Source organism: Arachis ipaensis, chromosome B9 (genome assembly GCF_059453495.1).
Source record: "Arachis ipaensis isolate K30076 ecotype BB chromosome B9, ASM5945349v1, whole genome shotgun sequence".
NCBI classification, from domain to species: Eukaryota; Viridiplantae; Streptophyta; class Magnoliopsida; order Fabales; family Fabaceae; genus Arachis; species Arachis ipaensis.
Genome location: NC_142444.1, coordinates 151,564,745 through 151,587,697, shown reverse-complemented (window position 1 = coordinate 151,587,697; position 22,953 = coordinate 151,564,745). Strand labels below are relative to the sequence as shown.

The 22,953-nt window shown below is 31.3% G+C and overlaps 2 protein-coding genes across 3 annotated transcripts; both read right to left on the bottom strand.

Moving 5' to 3' along the window:
• Positions 1 to 205: 205 nt before the first annotated feature.
• LOC107618553 (uncharacterized) lies at positions 206 to 4,820 on the bottom strand. 2 transcript variants are annotated; one of them, XM_016320645.3, is made up of 3 exons: positions 4,462 to 4,820; positions 2,834 to 3,457; positions 206 to 940 (listed from the first exon to the last, which is right to left on the bottom strand). In XM_016320645.3, exons 2-3 carry the CDS (start codon positions 3,379 to 3,381, stop codon positions 871 to 873), a joined length of 618 nt encoding a protein of 205 aa, XP_016176131.1. In that variant the 5' UTR covers positions 3,382 to 3,457; positions 4,462 to 4,820; the 3' UTR covers positions 206 to 870. The 2 variants fall into 2 exon arrangements, with proteins under 2 accessions (XP_016176131.1, XP_016176132.1); XM_016320646.3 differs by having other exon boundaries at positions 2,834 to 3,433; positions 4,462 to 4,727.
• A 13,131-nt stretch (positions 4,821 to 17,951) lies between these two features.
• Positions 17,952 to 21,313, bottom strand: LOC107618937 (nuclear receptor family 2 group C protein). The gene is made up of 3 exons (XM_016321131.2): positions 21,012 to 21,313; positions 19,766 to 19,846; positions 17,952 to 18,744 (listed from the first exon to the last, which is right to left on the bottom strand). The coding sequence occupies exons 1-3, from the start codon at positions 21,168 to 21,170 to the stop codon at positions 18,361 to 18,363; spliced, it is 624 nt and encodes a 207-aa protein (XP_016176617.1). The 5' UTR covers positions 21,171 to 21,313; the 3' UTR covers positions 17,952 to 18,360.
• Positions 21,314 to 22,953: the final 1,640 nt, after the last annotated feature.

The window sequence follows — 22,953 nt, the reverse complement described above, 5'->3', positions numbered from 1 at the left end:
TTTTACAAAAAAAGGAAATATATACCCTTAAATCATATACTAAATATATATATTTTTTGTCAACGAGGCTTAACCTCAGTAAATAAACATTTTTTTATATTAGTTAAAATATGTTTTCTCAATTATGTTAGAATTAATTACTTACTCAGTTAACAAGTTTTTTTTCTAGTCTATATTTAGCACATCAAAAATAAACAAACTGGTCTAAGGAAATAGTACTTTGAAATTCCAACTTGCAATAACGAGTTCATCCTCATACCAAGCTCATTACAGATTTACAGCCTCATCTTGAGCAATTGCAAGAAGGTAAGAACATGAGTTTTCTCCAATAAAAAAAATTAAGCAAGACCCACCCCCGCAAACTTACATTCCCATCATGACAACCCTGATTCTTTACAAAATTTTACATTTGTATTACCTTTCTTCTAGATAACATACAACAAAACTAAAGCTATATCCCACTGGCTGGAGTTGGCTACATTGCGAAGACAATGTCATTGCACCTTTTGCTGGATCATATCACCACCCAACTCAAATCTTCTAGAGAACGCCATAGAATATAACTTAACTTCTGTTAATCCATATAAAAATACATAATGTAGCATAAAAATGATGAATCAAAGGTAAAGAATTCACACATGACAAGAATTATACAACAAATTGTTGAAGGGTGAAGGAGCAAAATTTAAAGCCGCAGCAAGCAATTTATAGACACAAATAATCGCTTAATCAAGGTGGTGTTGGTGTATGTATCTCCACAAGACTGAAAAATATTTGCTCCATTTTTGCCTCAGGTCGAGTGATGGATTGTGTTAGCAGTGAATAACCCGATGAATGTGATCTGATCCTATCATCAATTATGACTCCGCTTTACATAATCGCGCAGGAACAAGTCCTGCCACTTCCATTTTCAAATTCATCATCTGATCCATCATCCTCACTGCAGTTGTAAGATAATTCCATATTATTGAATCAATTCAAGTAGGTAATAACACGCGAAAATGAAAAACAAAAAAGAGCCCATATTATTGAATCAATTCAAGTAGGTAATAACACATGAAAAATGAAAAACAAAAAGAGCATCACATGAATACTGCTAGAAACCTTCAAGACTCGTTCACAACAAAATCATCAAGTATATAAACACTCTCAACACAGAATACATGAAATGAACGGTTCTGAACCTAGCAAAGTACAGATCGGGTAATAGACAGATTAAAAGAAAGACATAAACAAGGATAAAGCATAAAATATAGATCGAATCTCAATGTTCCCTGTCATTGCAACATGCTAATTTACTGGAGAAAAAAAAACAAGATTTTCTGTTTTCCTTCTTCACTATACATTACACCCAACAAACTAAGGAAATTTTATGTTTTCCTTGTTCTCTATATATTACATCCAACAAACTAATGAGATTTTATGTTTTCCTTTGGGAGCAGCCATTTTCTGGAACCTGCATAACGCAAGAGCTTGTTCACCAGGCAGCCCCATGGGATTTGTATTGAGAATCACTGAAGTGACCTAGGAGGAAAGTATAGACTGAAGATAAACTTGAGTTCTAAATGTTGTATTAACATGGAAAAGACTTCGTGTGTGGACATTCAATTTGCCAGTGTTACATCGGCAGATTATGACAGGGTATGGGTATCATTGTTAGTGACATCCTGGCCGAATTAAAATTGGAACAAAATTACATGAGCTAAACTAAAGGGAGAAAGTGTAAGAAAGAAATTGAAATTTCTGTGGAACTGTGGGTGATAAAGAACTATTTAAATGAACAAAAGCTATATATTTTTGAGTAATTGATCTAAAGCAATTATTTTTACGCATGCCTATATAAACACATTAGACATACATACACTGTCTGATGTACTATGATCATCTGTTAGGCCAATCTTGCAAGGCTCATAAATAACATCTACAGTTTGATCCTTAGTAGGCATAATGATTTAGTCTCCAAAAAGGTTGCTGTGAGTGATTATGAACTGTTCGGGAGTTAATAAGAATTTTGGTAATAAGATTTTTGGCAAAAAAATATTGCAAAACTGCTAACAGCTAAAATCCTAATAAACTGATATTTGAAGAGTAGAATAAATGTAGTTCAAATTAGAAAAATTTTCTCAGAGTACTTACTTATAATAAGGTTTCTTTTTTCAATTAAAAAAAAAAAACAAAAACAACAGGTGCTTATCATACCTAACTTGTGGAACTTTAAAGCCATTCCCAAAAATTTATCAATCACAAATTTGCATCTTTTACTGTCAAAAAAGAAAGAAAAAAAGACCAGCAGAACAATCCCCAATAATACTTGCCATTAGCCCCTTCAGAAGCAAACAATAAAGCCAACTATGAAATGAGTTCTAGGGCAACTCCCTACTAAACTCCATATCTGACAAGTAAATTCATTAATTAATGAACAGCATTTCTTTACCCAAAAATAGTGTATTGCTGATTACACAGAGAGAATCAAATGGTAGATGAGCACACAATTCCTAAGGGGATTCTATTACTCTTGCAGTCTTGTTCATGTTTCTCCAACATCATAGCACAAGTATGAAAATTCTAAAGCAACCTCCGTTTTTGTGCTATTTCCAATAGTATACAAAATGTACATAGATCAACCAAAATATAAAAAGTACATGTCCTAGTAGCAATTATCAATAATCATCTTAGCATATCTGATTCACTAGCATCAGCTGCACCTAATGAAGTTCAGGTGCTCCTAATGATGAAGTCTGATAAACAGGACCTTTTAATATATGGCAAGGGGACAAATAGAATTATTTTTCCTTTAATAACAGCTGAAATAGAAAATAAAATATCCAAATACCTGGGCTCAAATTCTCGTATTTCAACAAGCTCACTACCACAAGCATCTGTCCACTGCACTCTCCTCCTCTCTGGTTGGGCACCAGGAGCATCAGCTACCTTTCCATCTGATGCTTCATGTTCATTAGCAGCGTCCACTGATTTATTAATTCGCGGCCTTTTCAAGCTACTTTTAAGTACAACCTTTCTATTATCATTCTCATTATCAATATGAGTAGAGGGATCCTTTCCCTGGTTGGAAACAAATGACCCTGAGGAGACATCATGCTGTTGAGCAGGGCCCACTTTGAGAGGAGATGGAGTGTCATGCCCTGCGGAAGTGCGACCAAAGCAAACAAAGGAGGCACACCCGCGGGGGAGGTAGTTCTTTGTGGAAGCCAGCTGGAGCTGAGTGTCAGATTCTTGGTCTACCAACTGGTAATGGTTCCACGGCGCAACTCTCATGGGTTTATCCTCACTCCTCTGACCCAGCAGAAGAAGGCTCAGGCCCTTGCTATATCCTGAAGCCGAAGACGAGAAGAACCCTCCTCCTTCTACTGCCAATAGCATCAGTTCTGCTCATGGGCACACCATAAAATGATTTCGATTTGTGGCTCCCTCCCTGAGAAGAACCAAAGAAACAAGCCTTTCAAGAAGAAACAAAAAAGAATTGATTATCAGATTTGAGATCAGAACGACTTTATATTGCTTCAATTTTTTACACTTCTGATCTACTTTAACTATTTCTAACTATTTTTCATTCCACTTATTCCTTTCAGCTATCTAAAGACAGAATATGTTCAATCAAACAAATTTAACGTCGACACATTTCGCAGGGAACATACAGACTTGAAATGACTTGGGAATTAAGACAAGGACAAAATACAGGACTAACACTACCGTTAAGGCTTCCTCAATTTTCTAGAGGCTAAAACAGAATTCAATTTGATTCAACGTCTAAGTTTTTGTTCTTTTTAATATTTTTCTTTTGAAACAATCATGTATCACATGTCTTCGAATATCGTATAATAAACTATATCAAGAATAAAGTCCCAACAGCGTTGTGCATCTGTTGTACAAAAGCCCAGATAGTTAGAAGAGGGGCCTCAAAGGCTCAAATTCATTGAGTTCCGTTCTCACTGAAATTATCAAAATTATTAACATCATCAAAACATAACTCAATGAATACCCCCATCCATCTTATCTTAATCATCAATGTAAACCGTCATAGATATTCTTGACCAACCCAATGAACATGCACAACAATACAATCATCATCATCATCAACAACAACAACAACAATAGAAGAGGAAGATATCATCATTTGTTCAATGCAAAAACTCGCGAAACGCATGGTACCGGTTCCCCTCGCAAAATCCAAAATTGCAGAAAAAGAACAAATCACGAAAGCCACACCAAGCTCGTTCGAATGCTGGAGAAACAGAATCATAAAAACGCAAGCAACAAACAATAGAACACTCTTAAATCGCACTCGAGCGGAGTTAATAGTTATTCCAAAAACTCACATATTCAAATCCAAGAAATAAATTCAAAAAAAAAAATCAAAAGCGAGATATCAAACTATCAATTTTCTCTGAGTTTCACTGGAAACAAACGGAAAATTCTCAGATCGAAGAAAGCTAGGAGTACCAAGAGGAGCAGCGATGAATCAACGGCGGAGGAAAGCGGCGCGTGGATCAACGACGACGAGTAGCAGCATGTCTCTGTGCGAGATGATGGCAGCTACACGAAAACCTCGGCGAGAATTGAATTAAAGTATTTAACGCTCAACGCAAAACGAAAAAAGGAAATTAATTAAGAAAAAAATAAAAATGATTTGGTAGTAGTACTATATCGTTTAATTTATAAGACACCAGAAAAAAAAATGATTTAATTTATATTTACTTATTTTTAGTAATTAAATTTTGTTCTGGATCCAATTATTTAAAAAGAGGATAGGGATAGCGACGCACACGGCGTATGATAGCGACATGACCCCGTTTTTCAATGTGAGCTTATAGTAGTGGTGGTAATGGTATATATATATGTTGTGTGTTTTATTTTTATTTTTAATTAAGTATTCTTCTTTAATAATTATGTTCAGTATCTATGAAAAATATATATTCATACATAATCACATAATAATTAATTTAGTCACTATTTTTTATTAACTGCACACAACATTTTTGCTTCTTTAATTTTCTCTTTTCTTTTGGCACTTCTACAATATTATGATAAGTTATCTTAATAGTGGTTTTTGTAGTCCTAGGCTAGTATAGTACCTTAATTTATTTGGTGTTACACAACACCTTATTAAATGTCCATTAATGCACTTATGTACATAAAAAAAAATAATTCATCAAATTTGTTTTTTAAAAATAACAAAAAAATTAATGTGACTACTTAAAAAATAACAAAAAATTATTTATTTTTTAAATATTTTAAATAAATTTATCATTTAAAAAATTTTAAGTAGTCACATTAATTTTTTTGTTATTTTTGCTACTAATGACATTAAAACTTATTAATATAACACATTAATTAAACTCTTAAAATTCACTTATTTATATATAAATTATAAAATTAGATATATATTTAAATTTATTTTAAAACTTTAAACATATTTCAATTTGATAATTTATTTAGTGTTTAATTTTTTATATACAAAAGTATTTTTATTTTATCCAAATTAACCAATATAGAGGAAACAATAGAAGTATAGAAGTAGAACCCTTTTGATTTTAAGAAACGGTTTGTGAGCTCTCGACCTCTCGTACGAACAATAATCATCATTGAATATAGATATATGTTTAATTTGATTAATTGAATGAATAATGAATCATACAATATATTCTTTCTTTTATTATGGACAACCACAAAACAAAACCATTTTTAAGCAATGACATTTAATAGGTAATACAAGGACGACAGAAATAATGTCAACAAAAAAATTGTGGGCGGGACTTATGTCATATTATGACTCGTATTTTGAATTTTCGATTATATTACGTATATATTAAAATTATTAAAATAACGTATTAATATAAAATATATGTTTAAATATAAATATATATTAAAAATAAATTATATTATATATATATTTATATATAAATATATTAATAATTAATTTAATTTTAATAGTTAATTTATACACAATATTTTTAAATAATATAGATTAAATTAATTTATTTTAAATTTAAGTGACTAAATTAATTTATAAAAAAAATTATAAACCAATTTGAGCATTTACTTAAAAAAAATTTACGTTTGTGTTTGGAAAATTATAGAAAATAGTAGCCAAATATCCTCCATTATACGCACATCTTTCTAAGCATTTAACTTTTTGTATTGATGAATCATAGGGTAAAGATAAGACGTACGTCAACTAAAGTGGTCGACACGATGAAATTGATAATTTGATATATGTTAGATTCACCACACACAAAAATCTCATTTGAAGAAAATATCTCCAAAATTGTTCGGATAAGTCAATATCTGTTTACTAAATACAAATCTTACGAGTAATCAATGTGTTGGACTAGATAAAGAAATTGTCCGCAAAATGTTTGGGTAAGTCTTTAAGTTGTTTTTAATATTTTAAGAGAAAATGACACTCTCCTCTTTTGCGAGATGGTAAATTGACACTCCTTTTTTCTCTATTTATAAAATGTACACTCTCTTTTTTTATAACTTTTAGAAAACCTCCTCTTTAATCCATTTTAATTTTTTTGTGTTAACTAATGTTAACTTTATCTATTTTTCAAGAAAAATAAATTATTTTTAACAAAATACTCTTTAGCAAAAAATTAATTTTTTTGTCATTAAATTTTACTTACCAAAATACCCTTTAATAAATTATTTTTTATTGATTAAATTATATTTTTATCAAAATATTTTTTAAAAAATTTAATAATTAAATTATTTTTTTCTAAGATATCCTTTCATAATTTTTTAATTATTAAATTATAATTTTACCAAACTTTTTGTTAATATTTTTTTATATTTTACTATTAATTTTTTAATATCAATATATATTATTTTAACATTAAATAAAAAATCATACCATTGTTAATATGTATAACAATTAATATATTGATATTAATAACGAAAAATAATCTTACTAAGATTTTTTAATATTAAAATAATATATATTGATATCAAAAAATTAATAGTAAAATATTAAAAAAATGTTAACAAAAATTTTGATAAAATCATAATTTAATAATTAAAAAATTATTAAAAAGTATCTTAGAAAAAAATTATTTAATTATTAATTTTTTTAAAAATATTTTGAGAAAAATACAATTTAATCAAAAAAAAAAATTTATTAAAGGGTATTTTGGTAAACAAAATTTAATAACAAAAAAATAAAATTTTTGTTAAAAGGTATTTTTATAAAAAATAATTTATTTTTTCTTGAAAAATGGATAAAATTAACATTAGTTAACACAAAAAAATTTTTGTGTTAAAAAAATTTTTTAATATTAAAAAAATCTTAGTAAGATTATTTTTTAATATTAATATCAATATATATTAATTGTTATACATATTAACAATGGTATGATTTTTTATTTAATGTTAAAATAATATATATTGATATTAAAAATTAATAATAAAATATAAAAAAATATTAACAAAAAGTTTGGCAAAATTATAATTTAATAATTAAAAAATTATGAAAGGATATCTTAGAAAAAAATAATTTAATTATTAATTTTTTTAAAAAATATTTTGGTAAAAGTATAATTTAATCAATAAAAAATAATTTATTAAAGGGTATTTTGGTAAGTAAAATTTAATGACAAAAAAATAAATTTTTTGCTAAAGAGTATTTTGTTAAAAATAATTTATTTTTCTTGAAAAATAGATAAAGTTAACATTAGTTAACACAAAAAAATTAAAATGGATTAAAGAGGAGGTTTTCTAAAAGTTATAAGGGAGGAGAGTGTACATTTTATAAATAGAGGGGAGGGGAATGTCATTTTAGCATCTGGCAGGGGAGGGGAGTGTCATTTTCTCATATTTTAATCGTCTTATTTAAAATTGATTCAATATTGTTTTGTCGTAAAGATTCATTAATAGAATTGACGATAGAATAAAATTGAGATAATTTTAAAACGTTAAGGATTTAAATAGGATAAAAATATTGGAGACAAAAAACGATACATAAAAATAAATTTTAATTTAATTTTATCTTTTAATAATATCAATTTTTTACTGTACATAGTATTTAATTATTTCGTAATTACATCTAAGTAAATTACACTTAATCACATTACTTTCATTTTAAATAAATTTATTTTTTTTATAATTTTAAAGAATTTTGATATATTAGAGACAAAAGGTATAATTTATATTTTATTATATATATATTTTTTTTCGTAAGTTTATATACTAGTCATTTTAAAAATATTTCATGATAACTAAAAATTTTTAAGAGTAAAATTATAAAAAAATTAATTTATTTAAAATGAAAGTAATATGATTAAGTGTAATTTACTTAGATGTGATTAAAAAATAATTGAATACTATGTATAGTGAAAAATTGATATTATTGAAGGATAAAATTAAAATTTATTTCTATGTATCGTTTTTTTCCCCAACATTTTCGTCCTATTTAAGTCCCTAACGTTTCAAAATCATCTCAATTTTGTCCCGCCGTCAATTCTGTTAACGGATCCCTAACGGCAGGACAACATTGAGTCAATTTTAAAACGTTAATAATTTAAATAGGACGATTGAAACGTTAGAAACAATTTTGGGACTTACCACAAATGTTGAGGATAAAAACGATACTTTACTCTAAAGAAATTTCACATTTTACACACAAACACTCCTTGTAAAATTGAGTTATTGACGTTTCTAATTTTCTATGTTGCTAATAAGGATTACTCCCGTTTTAAAATAAGTGTCATTTTTATTTTTTTAAATTATTAAAAAATTAATATATTTAAATAAATAATTAGTTTAAATATATTACTTTTTTTTTATCAAAAATTGAAAGCATACTTATTTTAAAATAGAAAAAATAATATTTTTAATAGTCTTTTTAATTTTTGCTTTTAGTAGAATAAAATTTTATGTCTAAAAATATTTATATATAAAGTATAAAATATGAAAAATGAAATCCTTTATAAATAGCTTATAACTAATAATTAGAAAAAAAATATTTTTTAAAATTTTTTATCATATCATTTTCTTATGTCAGTATAAATGTGATAGCATTAACCTGCCGGCTACAACATTTAAATATAGAAGAGTCATGAACGTATATGCCATGAATGATTTTGGTGGTGTGATTTATGTGTAGAGTAAAGTATTATTTTGTTTTTGGTGTTTGAGATAAGTTTTATTTTTGTTCCTAATATTTAAATTGTTCTATTTATATTCTTAATATTTAAAAAATTTTAATATTATCGTGCCGTCAATTACACTAATAACAAAGCAGTGACAAAATTGCCTACATGGACAATAATGCTCTCTGCTCCAAACGTGGGTATTAACATGTATGAAATGTTTGCACCTAATGTTTCTTTCTCTATATGAAACATATCGCTAAGAAGGAAAAAAAAAAGAGAGCGTAACTTTTTACTCTCCAGAGTTTTATGAATCTTATCACCATTTTCTTCTCCGAGTTATAACACTGCGAATTCTTGCACTTTAAAGGTAGATTGTTAATCGATTTTGTCTGTGAAGGAGAGTATTATCCTGATACCATAATGTAAATTCCTATCACACAGAACTTTACATTTAGGACATAAATCAGAGGTGGTGAGGTGCTACGACCTCTAAAAATAAAAATGCTTGCATATATAACAAGAATAATATAGTTAGAAGTCTTGAAAGAAAATTGGTAAGATCAAAACGAAACCGAAGATGTATCTCTCGCAAAAAAAAAAACAATAAGATAGAAGGCGCGCGCACACACGGTAAGATCAAAACAAAACCGAAGATGCATCTCTCGCGAAAAAAAAAAATAATAAGATAGAAGGCGCGCACACACACAGAGCGAGTTCCAACGGATAAGTAAAATCAAGCTCTAAAGTCGACCTGCGAAATTAAGACTTGCCAGAGTATATATATATTCCAAAATATTACTTAAACTACAATATAAACTACAATATAAACTCCAGTTTCTCCAAGTTAACCTTTAGGAGGGACAAAATACAAAGTATAAGGAGCGGATAACAACTATATACAAATACATACGAGTAGAAACTAAATGGTTAATCCAAAATATATTTCTTTGCTTCAAGAAAGTCTCCAGTATCTTCGATGATGTGCCTCATGACCTACGTCTGAAAAATAGCAGAAATATGTATGGAATGAGAATCAGGAGTTTTCAGCATGGTAAAGGTGCCCACATAGTTAATATAAAAGGTCCCGGAAAGTCAGAGGCGATCCTAGAACTTCGACACTTATAATTTAACTTAAAGGGATATACAAAGCCATAAATTGGGTAAATTATCTAAGGTATCTATATTCTAAACCTAACTTGAACTCAACACTTCACTTTTCGTCTCCTCCAACCCTCCGAAACACCGGTGGAACAACCCTCAGTGTCACCTCCGCCAGCATGAGGGATCTCTCAGTTGCAAAGACATACAATGCAGATAAAGAAAACACAAATAGAGGTATAGATACGGCAGTTAGAGCAAATAGCAATTAAGTATATATAAGCATTTAGGCAAACCAAAATAATACACACTTAAGCAAAACATACAAATGCATATGATATATGCCTGTCCTACGGCCACTAGCCTAAGTTTTCATACGACATTTAACATTAACTACAAGAAATCAAAATCATACCTTGGCCGATTTCTCCCTAGCCAAAAACACCTCAAATTGCCTTTCCTTCACAAGCTCCAAGTCACAATTTCTAATTCTGCAAGCCCAATCACCCGAATTTCATTTCAAACTGCCAAATTGAACTCCAAATCAACAAGAATACAATCTACTTCACACAACATCATATAATCATTATAGGGCTCATTAATTCAATGATTCACTAGGATTTTATCAATTTCTTACCTTACTCACAAGACAAACAGGTAAAACCCAGTGATTACTTATTGCTAGAGTTCACCTAAACCATCAAAATAATTCAATTTCTCAATACCAAAACCTAAGATTTTTGAAACTGAAAAGGGGAGAGCTGAGTGAGAAAATGTGATTCCCTTACCTCATTGTTTAGATGATTTCGTAGAGAATTCCGAGATGAACGCGTGGTTATTAATGACTCATCAATCGGAGTTCTGGATTAAAAGATATGTGGGATTGAATATTTGGAAGCAAATAGAGTTAGGGTTCCATTCCTTTCTCTCTTCTCAGTAGTGTAAATTCCCCTATGATTTGGAGAAAAAGGCAGAGTTGTTGGCCTTATATGTCTGGCCTTGGGCTAGGTTTGGGTCGGTTTAATTGGTTTGGCTCAACGGCTTAATTTTGGACTGAAATATTTAAAATTAGTATTAAAATTCATATTTTAATTATTTTTACCTTCCTAAACTATAAAATTTAATTTTCTAATTTTTTTGGAATAATAATTAATTTGTTGTTTAATTATTTACTAATTACACGGGTTTACATTCTACCCCCCTAACAGAAATTTTTGCCCTCGAAAATTTTAGCTATTAAAAAAAGTAGAGGAAAGCACTCTCTGAATACCTTGCCCAGGTCTATGAGACACCATTTGATTCCTATTCACATCAAACAATTGATATTAAGGTGATCAGTTTCAATATTTCAATTTTAGTGCTTTAAAGTCCCAAATGCATGCTCACGAACAAGTATGTTGTTACACATATCAGTCAAATATCCTAAGTAGCATATACACATAACACAAAGTATGCCCAGAAGCATAGTCAGTCAGTCCCTCAGGCTCTACAGGAACAAACTGCTCTGATACCATAATGTAACACCATACCACACAGAGCTTTACGCCTAGAACATAAATCAGAGGTGGCGAGGTGCTACGACCTCTAAAAATAAAAATACTTACATATATAACAAGAATAATATATCTACGTGCCTTGAAGAAAAATAGGTTAGATCAAAACGAAACTAAAGATGTGTTGCTCGCAAAAAAAAACCGATAAGACAGAAGGCTTATACAGAAAACCAAACTCTAAACTCGACCTGCGAAATTAAGGATACATATACAACCCCAAAATATTACTCAAACTACAATATAAACTCCTGTTTCTCCAAGTCAACCTCTAGGAGGGACAAAATACAAAATACAAAGAGCGGAGAATAACTATGTACAAATATATACAAGTAGAAACAAAATGGTTAACCCAAAATATATTTCTTCGCTTGAAGATGGTCTCCAGTATCCTCAATGAAGTGTCTCATGACCTGCATCTGAAAAATAGCAGAAATATGTATTGAATGAGAATTGGGGATTCTCAACATGGTAAAGGTGCCCCGCATAGTTAATATAAAAGGTCTCGAAAAAGTCAGAGGTAATCCTAAAACTCCGACACTCAGAATTTAACTTAAAGGAATATACAAAGTCATAAATTGGGTAAATTATCTAAGGTATCTACGTTCTAAACCTAACTTAAACTCAACACTTCACTTTTCGTCTCCTCCAACCCTCCGAAATACCAGTGGAACAACCTTCAACGTCACTTCTGCCAGTATGAGAGATCTCTCAGTTGCAAAGACATACAATGCAAACAAAGAAAACACAAATAGAGATACAGATATGATAGTGAGAAAAAATACCAATTAAGCATATATAAGCATTTAGGCAAAGCAAAACAATTCACACTCAAGCAAAACATACAAATGCATATGATGTATGTATGTCCTACGGCCACTAGCCTAAGTTTTCACATGACATTCAATATTAACTACGAGAAACCAAAATCACACCCTTGGCCGATTTCTCCCTAGCCGAAAACACCTTAAATTTCCTTTCCTTCACAAGCTCCAAGTCACAATTTCCAATTTCGCAAGCCCAATCACCCGAATTTCATTCCAAACTGCCAAATTGAACTCCAAATCAATAAGAATACAATCTACTTTACAAAACATCATTATAATCATTATAAGGCTCACTAATTCCATGATTCACTAGGGTTTAAAAAGTTCTTACCTTACCCACGAGTCAAATAGGCAAAACCCAGTGATTACTTGTTGCTAGAGTTCACCTAAACCATCAAAATTATTCAATTTCTCAATACCAAAACCTAAAATTTTCGAAATTGAAAATGGGAGATGTAAGGCCCACATCGGTTGGAGAGGGGAACGAAGCATGCCTTATAAGGGTGTGGATACCTCTCCCTAGCATGACGCATTTTGACGAGTGGGTGTGGGGGGTTTCGGCTAGCATCCCTATCGTCAAAGGCAAAACCGTGAGGCCTTGTGTGTCAAAGCGGACAATATCGTGCTAGCGAGTGGTCTGGGCTGTTACAGATGGTATCAGAGCCAGAACCCGGATCGATGTGCCAGCGAGGGCGCTGGACTCCCTTAGGGGGTGGATTGTAAGGTCCACATCGGTTGGAGAGGGGAACGAAGCATTCCTTATAAGGGTGTGGATACCTCTCCCTAGCATGACGCGTTTTGACAAGTGAGTGTGGGGGGGTTTCGGCTAGCATCCCTATCGTCAAAGGCAAAACCGTGAGGCCTTGTGTGTCAAAGCGGACAATATCGTGCTAGCGGGTGGTCTGGGCTGTTACAGGAGAGATGGAAGAGAAAATGTGATTCCCTTACCTCATTGTTTAGATGGTTTCATAGAGAATTCCGAGACAAACGCGTAATCGCTAACGGCTCATCAATTAAAGCTCCAGATTGAAAGATGCGTGGGATTAATATTTGGAAGCAAATGAAGTTAGGGTTCCATTCCTTTCTCTATTCTTAGCAGCGTGAATTCCCTTATGATTTGGGGAATAAGGCTGAGTTGTTGGCCTTATATGTTGGGCTTTGAGTCCAGTTTAACCAATTTGGCTCAACAGTCTAATTTTAGGTCAAAATTTTTTAAAATTAGTGTTAAAATTCGTATTTTAATTATTTCTATCCCCTAAATTGTAAAATTTAATTTTCTAATTTTTTTGAATAATAATTAATTTATTAGTTAATTATTTACTAATTACTCGAGGTTTACAATATGCACCTGATTGTTAGACTTGTCGGTCATCAGGTATCCATCGATCAGCAGCATGATATAGCACCTAGTGTACTGTCAGAGGGTGGCTGGATCGGTGGTCACTGGCATTTGCCAGACTCGGTCCTTGAGCCAGGTCATCTTGATGCTGAACGACTCCTTTCTCTGCGCACCTTGCTGCGTTGGAAGGGGCGGTCTGGCACATAGGAGCTCCTCTACGTACTCCCATGTTGGCCGTTGGTGCCAGGTCTGGAAGTCACACAAGCACTCACCCACTGGCTCTCCGTCTGTGCGTATCCCAAGGTGGTACACAACATCCTGCAAGGTGATGGTGTACTCACCCCATGGCAGGTGGAATGTGTGGGTCTCCGGACGTCACCGCTCCACGAATGCAGTGATCAGGGGGTTGTCAACGGCAAAGCCCCTGAGCTACACTGTGTCTCCAAACCAAGCTTCCCTCAAATAAAGGACGATGACGTCTAGGGGTGCAAATGTGTGACTAATTCGTCTAGACAATAAAAAGCGAGGCCTCTGTTTACAAGTAAAAATTTTATAAATACAAAAGTTCAAACTAACTTCTCTAACATGTTCAAAGCTATTTTAAAAAAATATAATGTGCAACTCATATAAATAGTAGAACATACTATATATTAAAAAAAATACTTAAAATGCCTTCCCGAATTCAAAACAATAAAAGTAACCAGTAAAACCTTTAAATCAACGATTCAACTCAAACTAAGTAGTTATTTATCCATCCCTATGAATAACAACTTCACTATGAATAAACTTAAATGCTTATAATTATTATAATTCCTATTTGCCAACTAACATACGCTGTGTTACCCAAACATCATTCAGTCTATTCCCTCTATTCACTAGTTCAATCTCAAGCAATTATTAATTTGAATGATAAAAGATAACACCAATCTCAAAGTCAATGGCTCCCGCAACGTGCCAGTTAGCGTTCAGGCGATTGATGTCAGAATTACATGCCATAATGTCTCAGAAACTCAGAAAGATCAATAAAATAGACTAAGGTAGAGATAAATGTGAAAAATATGGGTGAAGAATGGGCCAGACGATCTGTCAACGAGTTGTATTTATAGGCGCCAACGTTGCTTATCTCGTTTACACTGGATAAACGAGATAAGATTTAATATAAAAAAACGTAAATTGTCTACAAAATGCATATATCAATAATTATAATATTTATTTTATTTATTTAAAAAAATTATTCAATCTTGACATTTTTTTTGTGATATACAAAAAAGATAATAACAAAAAATAAAAGATCCAAATTTTGCATATATATCTATATATATATATATATATATATATATATATATATATATATATATATATATCTTGTGAAATTATATAATATAAAAAAAATTTTAAATGTTTTTAAAATATATGATAGAGTTTAATTATATCGTTTAATGACTTTGATCTATGTAGCGAATCGTATTTAGTGGGTTTGTTGTTGTTGTTGTTATATATACTATAGGAAACATTTTAAGTGCACCGAGAGTACCGGTATTTCAATTGTTTTAACCATTGATCTGAATTATAAAAAATATATAATATATATTAATTGAAATCAACGGTTAAAACATCGGACCGTGCACTTGAAATGTTTCCTATAATATATAGTAGCTTGTGAATGGAATAGATGTTGGGATTGATTCATATATAGAGAGACTATGATTTAGATAGTGAGGTGGCGTGGTGAAGAGATTTGGAGGCAGGAGGATCGGAGAGGTGTGCCAATTTTGATGCAACAAAACACACCACACGAAAAGTTATTGCTATCTTCTGCCTCTCTATGCAGACCCTCCAATTCCTCTTTTCTTTTTCTTACGTATTTAAGTTTGGTTTGAGTCAGCTGCACTTCATCAATCTTCAAAATATTCGCTTCTATCAATTTTATGCCTCATGTAACTTCTTTTTAGGGGACTCATTTGCCAACTAAATTAAATGAATCTGATTCAACTCTAAACAAAACTTAAAAGCGCATTAAGGCAATGTGATTTTTTTGCTCACTAAGGCAATGTGTCTCTATTTATGCGTATGTTGAACGTGATTTTTTTAAATATTTAATTAGTTGTTATTTTGGATAAAAGATGTTCTTCTTTTGAGATAGTAAATATGAACATTAATTATTATGATCTACGTAAAACCGCAGATTAGATAGGATATATAAATTGCATTAGTCTCTTTAATGATAGTGTGGGAGCATAGTTGAAGCTATACCTGGTGCATAAATGATTGAGTGGTCAAAAAGGTATAATTTAATAAAACCCGTAAGATAAAACCCTTCTTAGAACAATGTATTCAAATATCCTAAAGAAGATGCATATTGCACGTCAAAAAGAAAAAAAAAATATTATGTTTATATCTATTAAAATTATTTTAAATTTTAAAAGTAATTTTAGTAAACTATTATTTTTTTAACCATCTTTATTAAATCAACTTTAATAAACTATATTATCACGCATTACATTTAAGGTTATTTACTTTTGATTTGGAACTCTGAAATCATAGTTTGAGCACAAAATACTCTCTAGTTTACAATATCTATCATTTAAAAACTTGGGTTTCAGTTTCATATATTAGTGTTCTCACATTTTTAATATAACATAGATTAATTACCATTTTTAAACAATGTTAAGCCTAATAAACAATTATGTAAATCTGTCTATTTTTTGAATTTTTTTAATATTCAATTATTAGAACTTAGAAATGATTTTTTTTTAAATGTTAATAATGTTTTGTCTTTTTATAATTAAAAAATTAATTTTTAACAAAACATCAATGACGTTTTATGCTGTTATTATAACAGTATAAAATATTGAAATAATCAAATATTCTCATATTTTACATTAAAACTACTCATGTAAAAAAAATAGTCCTAAGCTAACGAATAATAGCTCAAATGGCATAGACTCCACATACTCAATTAAGAGGTTGCGAGTTCGAGTTTCCTATCTTTCCAAATTTAGCCAATGAGTAATAGCTCAAATGGCATAAATCTCCCCATACTCAATTAAGAGGTTGCGGGGTTCGAATCTCCTATTTTGGTAAAAAAAAAAAAAATAGTCCTAAAATCAAAATTTAATGCATCTAACCATAAAATTTTTCTAGGCATCAGCCTTTTCTTTTTCCGCGTAATATTCAGGATATGGCCTTTCTCTTTCTCCCATTCTTATGTTTTTTTCCTTCCATTCTTATGTTAACACAAAATGTTTTATGCTTGTATACCGGAATTTTTTTATTCAAAACCCAAGATTTTAATCATTTTATACAAGGGGAAAAATGAAATTCAAGAAATGAATTATTCTTCAAATAAATTATTTTAACCAACCGTCTAATTAGTAATTACCAAGTTAAAAAAAAAATAACTTTTAACCTTTAACCATTTTTCAAAAAATAACCAAATTCTTTTAAAGGTTTTTGCTCGAAGAGAATTAGGAAAAGAAAAAAAAAATAAACAAGAGAGATAGCAGGCAGTGCAAGTAATCAAAACAGGGAAAACACCAAGTTAGGAGAATATTCCATGGAGCAATTCTACACTTGAATTAAAGAAAGTGTGCCAGTGCACGAAAACATAAACTCTCTCTGCTATCACATAAGCACAACAGCACAAGCAATTCCAGATAGTAATAGTAATACCTTTCTTCCCTATTTTCCTTGCTCCTCCTTTTGCATACTCAAACTTTAACCTTGTGGTTCCAAGTGTAGCTCCTTTTTTTCCCTTTTCAATTGTTTCTTTGCAATATTTTGGAAATGTCAAGCTTTGACCTGGTGGCAAAGCATATATACCAAGTTCCTAAACTATTTTTCATCAACATCACCATCACAACCATACTAGGAACTTAGTTTCAATTCACCCATGAAGAAATAAATTGCAGCCTAAATGGGGTGTTTTTATTCCTTCTCTTGATAACCCAACAAGAAAAGATCTGTGGAATCACATATTTACACACTAGGGAATAACAGCATAGCAATGAAAAGAAAAATGAAGGGATCAACAAAAGATGCCCGAAGCTGTAAATTGCCATATAGGGGATCTGAGAACAGGACAGATTTACATAGGAAACTTCAGATAGAAGAACTACATTGAGAAAAGAGGAGATACATGGGGCAACCATGGTAAACATTAAAATAAAATGCTTTTAAATTATTTCAACCAAAAAATAAAAATAAAAAAATAAAAAAGCTTTACACAGAAAATTAAGATCCAAACTAATACTGATCACTTGGATAACATAAGCATATCAATAGGTTAATAGAACTGACTCGACCTACCGCCGTTTCTTGTTGGACGTGACGAGCAAACACCGGATACTGACTTCCAACGGATGTTCACATCTATTGCAGGTAATGCATAAGGATGGCCAAACACGGATATGCAGTTGATAGAAAAATAGACACGACTAGTCTGCGTGCATGTCCATGGCAGAATCATTGGGATTGAATGCACTAGAATCCCTGCTTTGTTGGTGAACAAAGCTTGGTTCACTGTTCCGATTTCCATTCACCAAGGAGGGGCCACTAGGGTAATTCCCACCCTCGCCAACTTGATAGTGCTGAAGACTTCGACGGATAGGGCTTGACAAAGCATTTGAAAACATAGAATTCTTTGGTTGATTATCACATTGTTCAGACCGGAGTCCCTGCCCCATCATTGTTTGGACAGAAGACCCTGAAGTTAATGGAAAGCCGGAATTAGTCACATGCATTACTGGTTGAGATTGTTGGTGTTGTGGTGGTGCTCTGGGCGACACAGATGGCTCCTCTCCACAATAATCAAGCTCATTCTGCAAACAGTGGAATAAACTTTCACATATGCACTTTACAACCAAGAATAACAAATCCAATAATCTCAAAGCCTAAAGGCATCCCAGAGCAGCCAAACATTGAGTATCACACTTTTCCCAAAACATCTACATATCTAAATAGCCACAACCACACACAACAACCATAATCGCTTTAATTTTCAGGGTAAGTTATCAATCTCAAAAATATTTTCTATCCTGCGTAACTACCCTTTTCGATTGCCACAAGATCATCAAGTTCTCAAGTTTCATAATCATATTCACAAGATTTTAAATGGATGATCCAGCAAATCTTCAAAGTGGCATAAGATCTACAATTATTTTTTCTACCTCTATCAAGAAGCAGCTTTAGGGCAATTTTGTACTGTCTTGAAGCCCACAAGTAAAATATACAACTTCAAATAAACCATTTCACAGAAACTAAAACTAAAAAGAACATCTCCATACAAACCATCTCTTAATTTAAGAAAATAAAAAAAGAAAGATAGACAGGATTGCAGAAAAACAGAATGAAAAGCAACAAGAAGTGAATTAGCCTACTTATAGATACAACAGACAACTGATAAATAAGCAAGCATAGTTTCTCCACTGAATGTTTCTTAAAACCATGAAAACTTCAACTGATAGTTGAGGAATGAAGACAGCAAGACTGGTATAGCATTTCAAAACTATCTTGTACCTCTTTCTCCATGGGCAGTAAAAGAACTCATCCCTGATCATGGGTGGGATTTGGGCCAAATTCTACACAAAATTCTGTGCTGCTTAGCTTAGGCCCTTCAAAAATTCAACAATCCCAAGAGAAAACCCAGCTCATGATCAGGTCAACTTCCGTAGATCACGCACTTTCTTTTCACTAACTTCCACTTCTATAGTCCATATATCTCTCTCAACCCCTTTTACCCCATGTGTGTGTTGGTGTTGTTTGCTAGAGAAATACACATTTCCCCCACTAAGCCACTCTCAATCAGCAGAAGGATTTATGAAAATTTATACATGATACTACCTGAATGTAGTTAAGTATATCAACTGTTGCAACCCTTGATCCTCCCTCTTGTTGTCTCCAGATCCACTGACAGAGTTTTTCCTAAAATCATAAAGGGATCCAAGAAAATGAAATAAGAACCAAGAAAACTTTCAAAATTGTTCAATGTTTCTCATACTAGAACCATAGCTGAAAATGGTTAAAACTTTAATAATCAAAGGAGGAGAAAATGGGGACAAGAATACGGGGTAATATTTTCCATCACAAGCTATCCCAAGTTCTTGAATTGAAACCAGGCTCCAAAAAGCAATCACCAAAGTCCATAATAATATTTAGAAAAGCAAACATGTATGAAAACCTGCTGAATGTTAGCAAAATTTCTCGAAAGTGGAAACAGAATATATTTTTGGACACTAATAAAGGCAAGCAAAAATTTTGCAAAAACTTCAAACTTCTAATCTCAACCGTCTCAATTTCATTTGAGAAAACATCATTTTACAACAATGTAAACCAACCTAGGCAACAGTACTTTCAAGTTTCACCTGATATCTGATTATATACTCAATCTAACATGGTTCAGTGAATCAAGATAAAGTTATTAGGTTAAATCCACTACATTAAAACACAACAAACAAACCAGCAACGAAATTAACAGAACCAGAATTCAGCAAAAGAATCTTAATGATTTTATTTTCCAAAACAATCATCAGCAATTGAATATCAGCATCTGCTAAGTTGAAACTCATGAGCACAGGCACATAGTGATTATTATACCTGAATATGAGCTGAATCCTTCAATCAAATATTACTAGAAGGACTTGTTCATTCACCTTAAGAACTATTAGCCAAATTTGGCCACATATTCAATAGTGAAGAGGCTAAGAATTGTTAGCATTCTTTACTTCCAACAATTAAAAAGATTTCCCTTGGTTTTAACAATTTAAAACCCTAAATATGATTCAGAGAAACACGCAAAAACAGAACAGCATCCGAAGATATGATACACTACAAGTCCACTTTTCATGCCATCCAACCATAACAATCCAAGGGATTTTTCAGCCTAGGCATAATTTAAAATTAAGATTCAAAATAAAACCATAAAAAAAATAATTTTATTATTTCTAACTTCCCCAAAAAAGAAAAAAACACGGAGAACAGCCCTAATAAAACCCAAGGGCAAAAACATCAAAGACCCAGAATTACAAAAGCTAAAAATCTAAGATCTTTGGAGCAACAAAACAAGAAAAAGTGAGAGGAGAATAATTACAAGACCGTGCCGTTCACCGGCTTGGAAAGAAAGCTTCTGTTGGTTCATGGCGTGAGTATAGAGCTGCGATAATGAATTAGCGGCACTGCAAAATGATGTATACATGGTTCGATCCACCTCGTCGAGGCTGGTCGCTATCGACTTTCTCTTCTTCGCCATCTGAGGTTAAAAACCCTTCCTTTTTGTGATTTGGACGGTGACCTAGCCGAGATTTTTCGGCTATTTGGAGATTCTGGTTTTCTGTGTTTCTGAAACACAAGTGGGGGAGAAAGAAGGGAGAAGGAAGAGAGAAAGAAGAGGGGGCTGAGAAGGCAGGTGCTTTTGTGCTTTTATAGGGACTGCTAACAAAGAAGAGAAAGAGACACATGCCAGAGCAACTATTCACCGCATGCTATGCACGTGATTTTCTTTTTCCTTCTTTTTTTGTTTTGTTTTTTATTATAGAAATAAAAATTGAAAAAAAGCTTACTACACTAGATTTTTTTTTCCTTCCCCAAACTAAAAGGAAAAAGACGGGAAACAAAATTTGTTAACAATAATGCTCTCTGCATCCGGTGATTTCACTAACAAAGTCTAACAAAATTGTTATAATTTTTTTTATATTTATGCGCTATTTATACATAAATAACTTTTAAACGTAAATAATTTCTCACTTTTAACGTAAATAACAATTTTTTTTTCTTTTTTTTTTGTCGTTATCGTTATCGTCGTTATTGTTATTATTAAATTTTTGCCATGTTAATGACGTTATCTGATCTAAAATTGATTTTAAATGTATTTTTGTTCATAATTCAGTCTTATTTGTGTGCTTGTTTTTTAATTGAGTTTATGTGTCACAATCATTATGATAAATTTTGTTTCATTTCTGAGTTAATTATGTCGCAATCATTCTATAATTTCGGTTCATTTTTAAGTAAATTAAGGTGCATTTAGACTTGTTGTCCTGCACAATTCAAAACTCTTTCTCTTCACATTCTACTGCAATAATAACAGCAACAAAAAAATGACGATGACGAGAAAACATCCAAGGAGGAGGAGGAACGCGAAGAAGAAGACGACGACAATAACGTAAAGTCCCACACGTGAACATAAATGACTTGGTTGGAAGAACTATGTATGACGCGTGTAATCACGCTATTTTTAATGAGAGTGATTTTTGTTAGTATTAAATCTAGTTGGTTGGACTTGGATGACAATATTACTTAGATGTGTAGCAGTTAATAACCAAATTAGTTCTTAAAAGATAAAGTATTTTTTAAATTCGTGCTCAAAGATTTTTTTTTTTTAATTAAATTAATTCATTATAAAAATTAATTATATTTGTTCTTTAGTCACTCTATTAATAATTTTCATGAATGAATAATGTTGTAAAACGTTGATTGACAACATACATAATACTTAACATATCTAATTTGAAGTTAAGGGGATAAAAAAATTACATGAATCAGCCAAATAAAAAAATTGGTTCATGAATCTACCAATCCACATTTATATATAGTTCGAATCACCTAATTCGAACTTCATTTCCATGTAATTTGAATCATACTGATTCTAATTACCTACACACGCACACACTAATTCGAATCAGGATGATTCGAATTACACACACGTGCACATAATAATTCGAATTGGGCAGATTCAAATTACTCAATTTAAAAAAATTATTAAAAAATTTTAAAATATATATTTCGTGAGTAATAATTTAAAAAAATTTAATAAAAAAATTTATTAAAAAAATTAATAATTTAAAAATTAAAAAATATATATTTTATTTCATACATTAAAAAAAAGCTAACAAAATATTTAATTACAAGATTTTTTTTAAAATATTAATGAGCTATCAATTCGAATTCCATACAATACTCTTTTGCCCATTTTTAATAGCTCACGAATATTTTTTAATAAATTTATTTAAATTATATGGTGAGATATTACATGATTC

Bases quoted from the DNA above. Each gene is read 5' to 3' on its own strand.
- LOC107618937 (XM_016321131.2), bottom strand. From the start codon at position 21,170: ATGGCGAAGAAGAGAAAGTCGATAGCGACCAGCCTCGACGAGGTGGAT. The intron at 19,847-21,011 runs GTAATTATTCTC...TTATGATTTTAG, and splicing joins CCGGTGAACGGCACGGTCTT to GAAAAACTCTGTCAGTGGAT. The intron at 18,745-19,765 runs GTAGTATCATGT...CACTGTTTGCAG, and splicing joins ATATACTTAACTACATTCAG to AATGAGCTTGATTATTGTGG.
- LOC107618553 (XM_016320645.3), bottom strand. From the start codon at position 3,381: ATGCTATTGGCAGTAGAAGGAGGAGGGTTCTTCTCGTCTTCGGCTTCA. The intron at 941-2,833 runs GTATTTGGATAT...TTACAACTGCAG, and splicing joins ATACGAGAATTTGAGCCCAG to TGAGGATGATGGATCAGATG.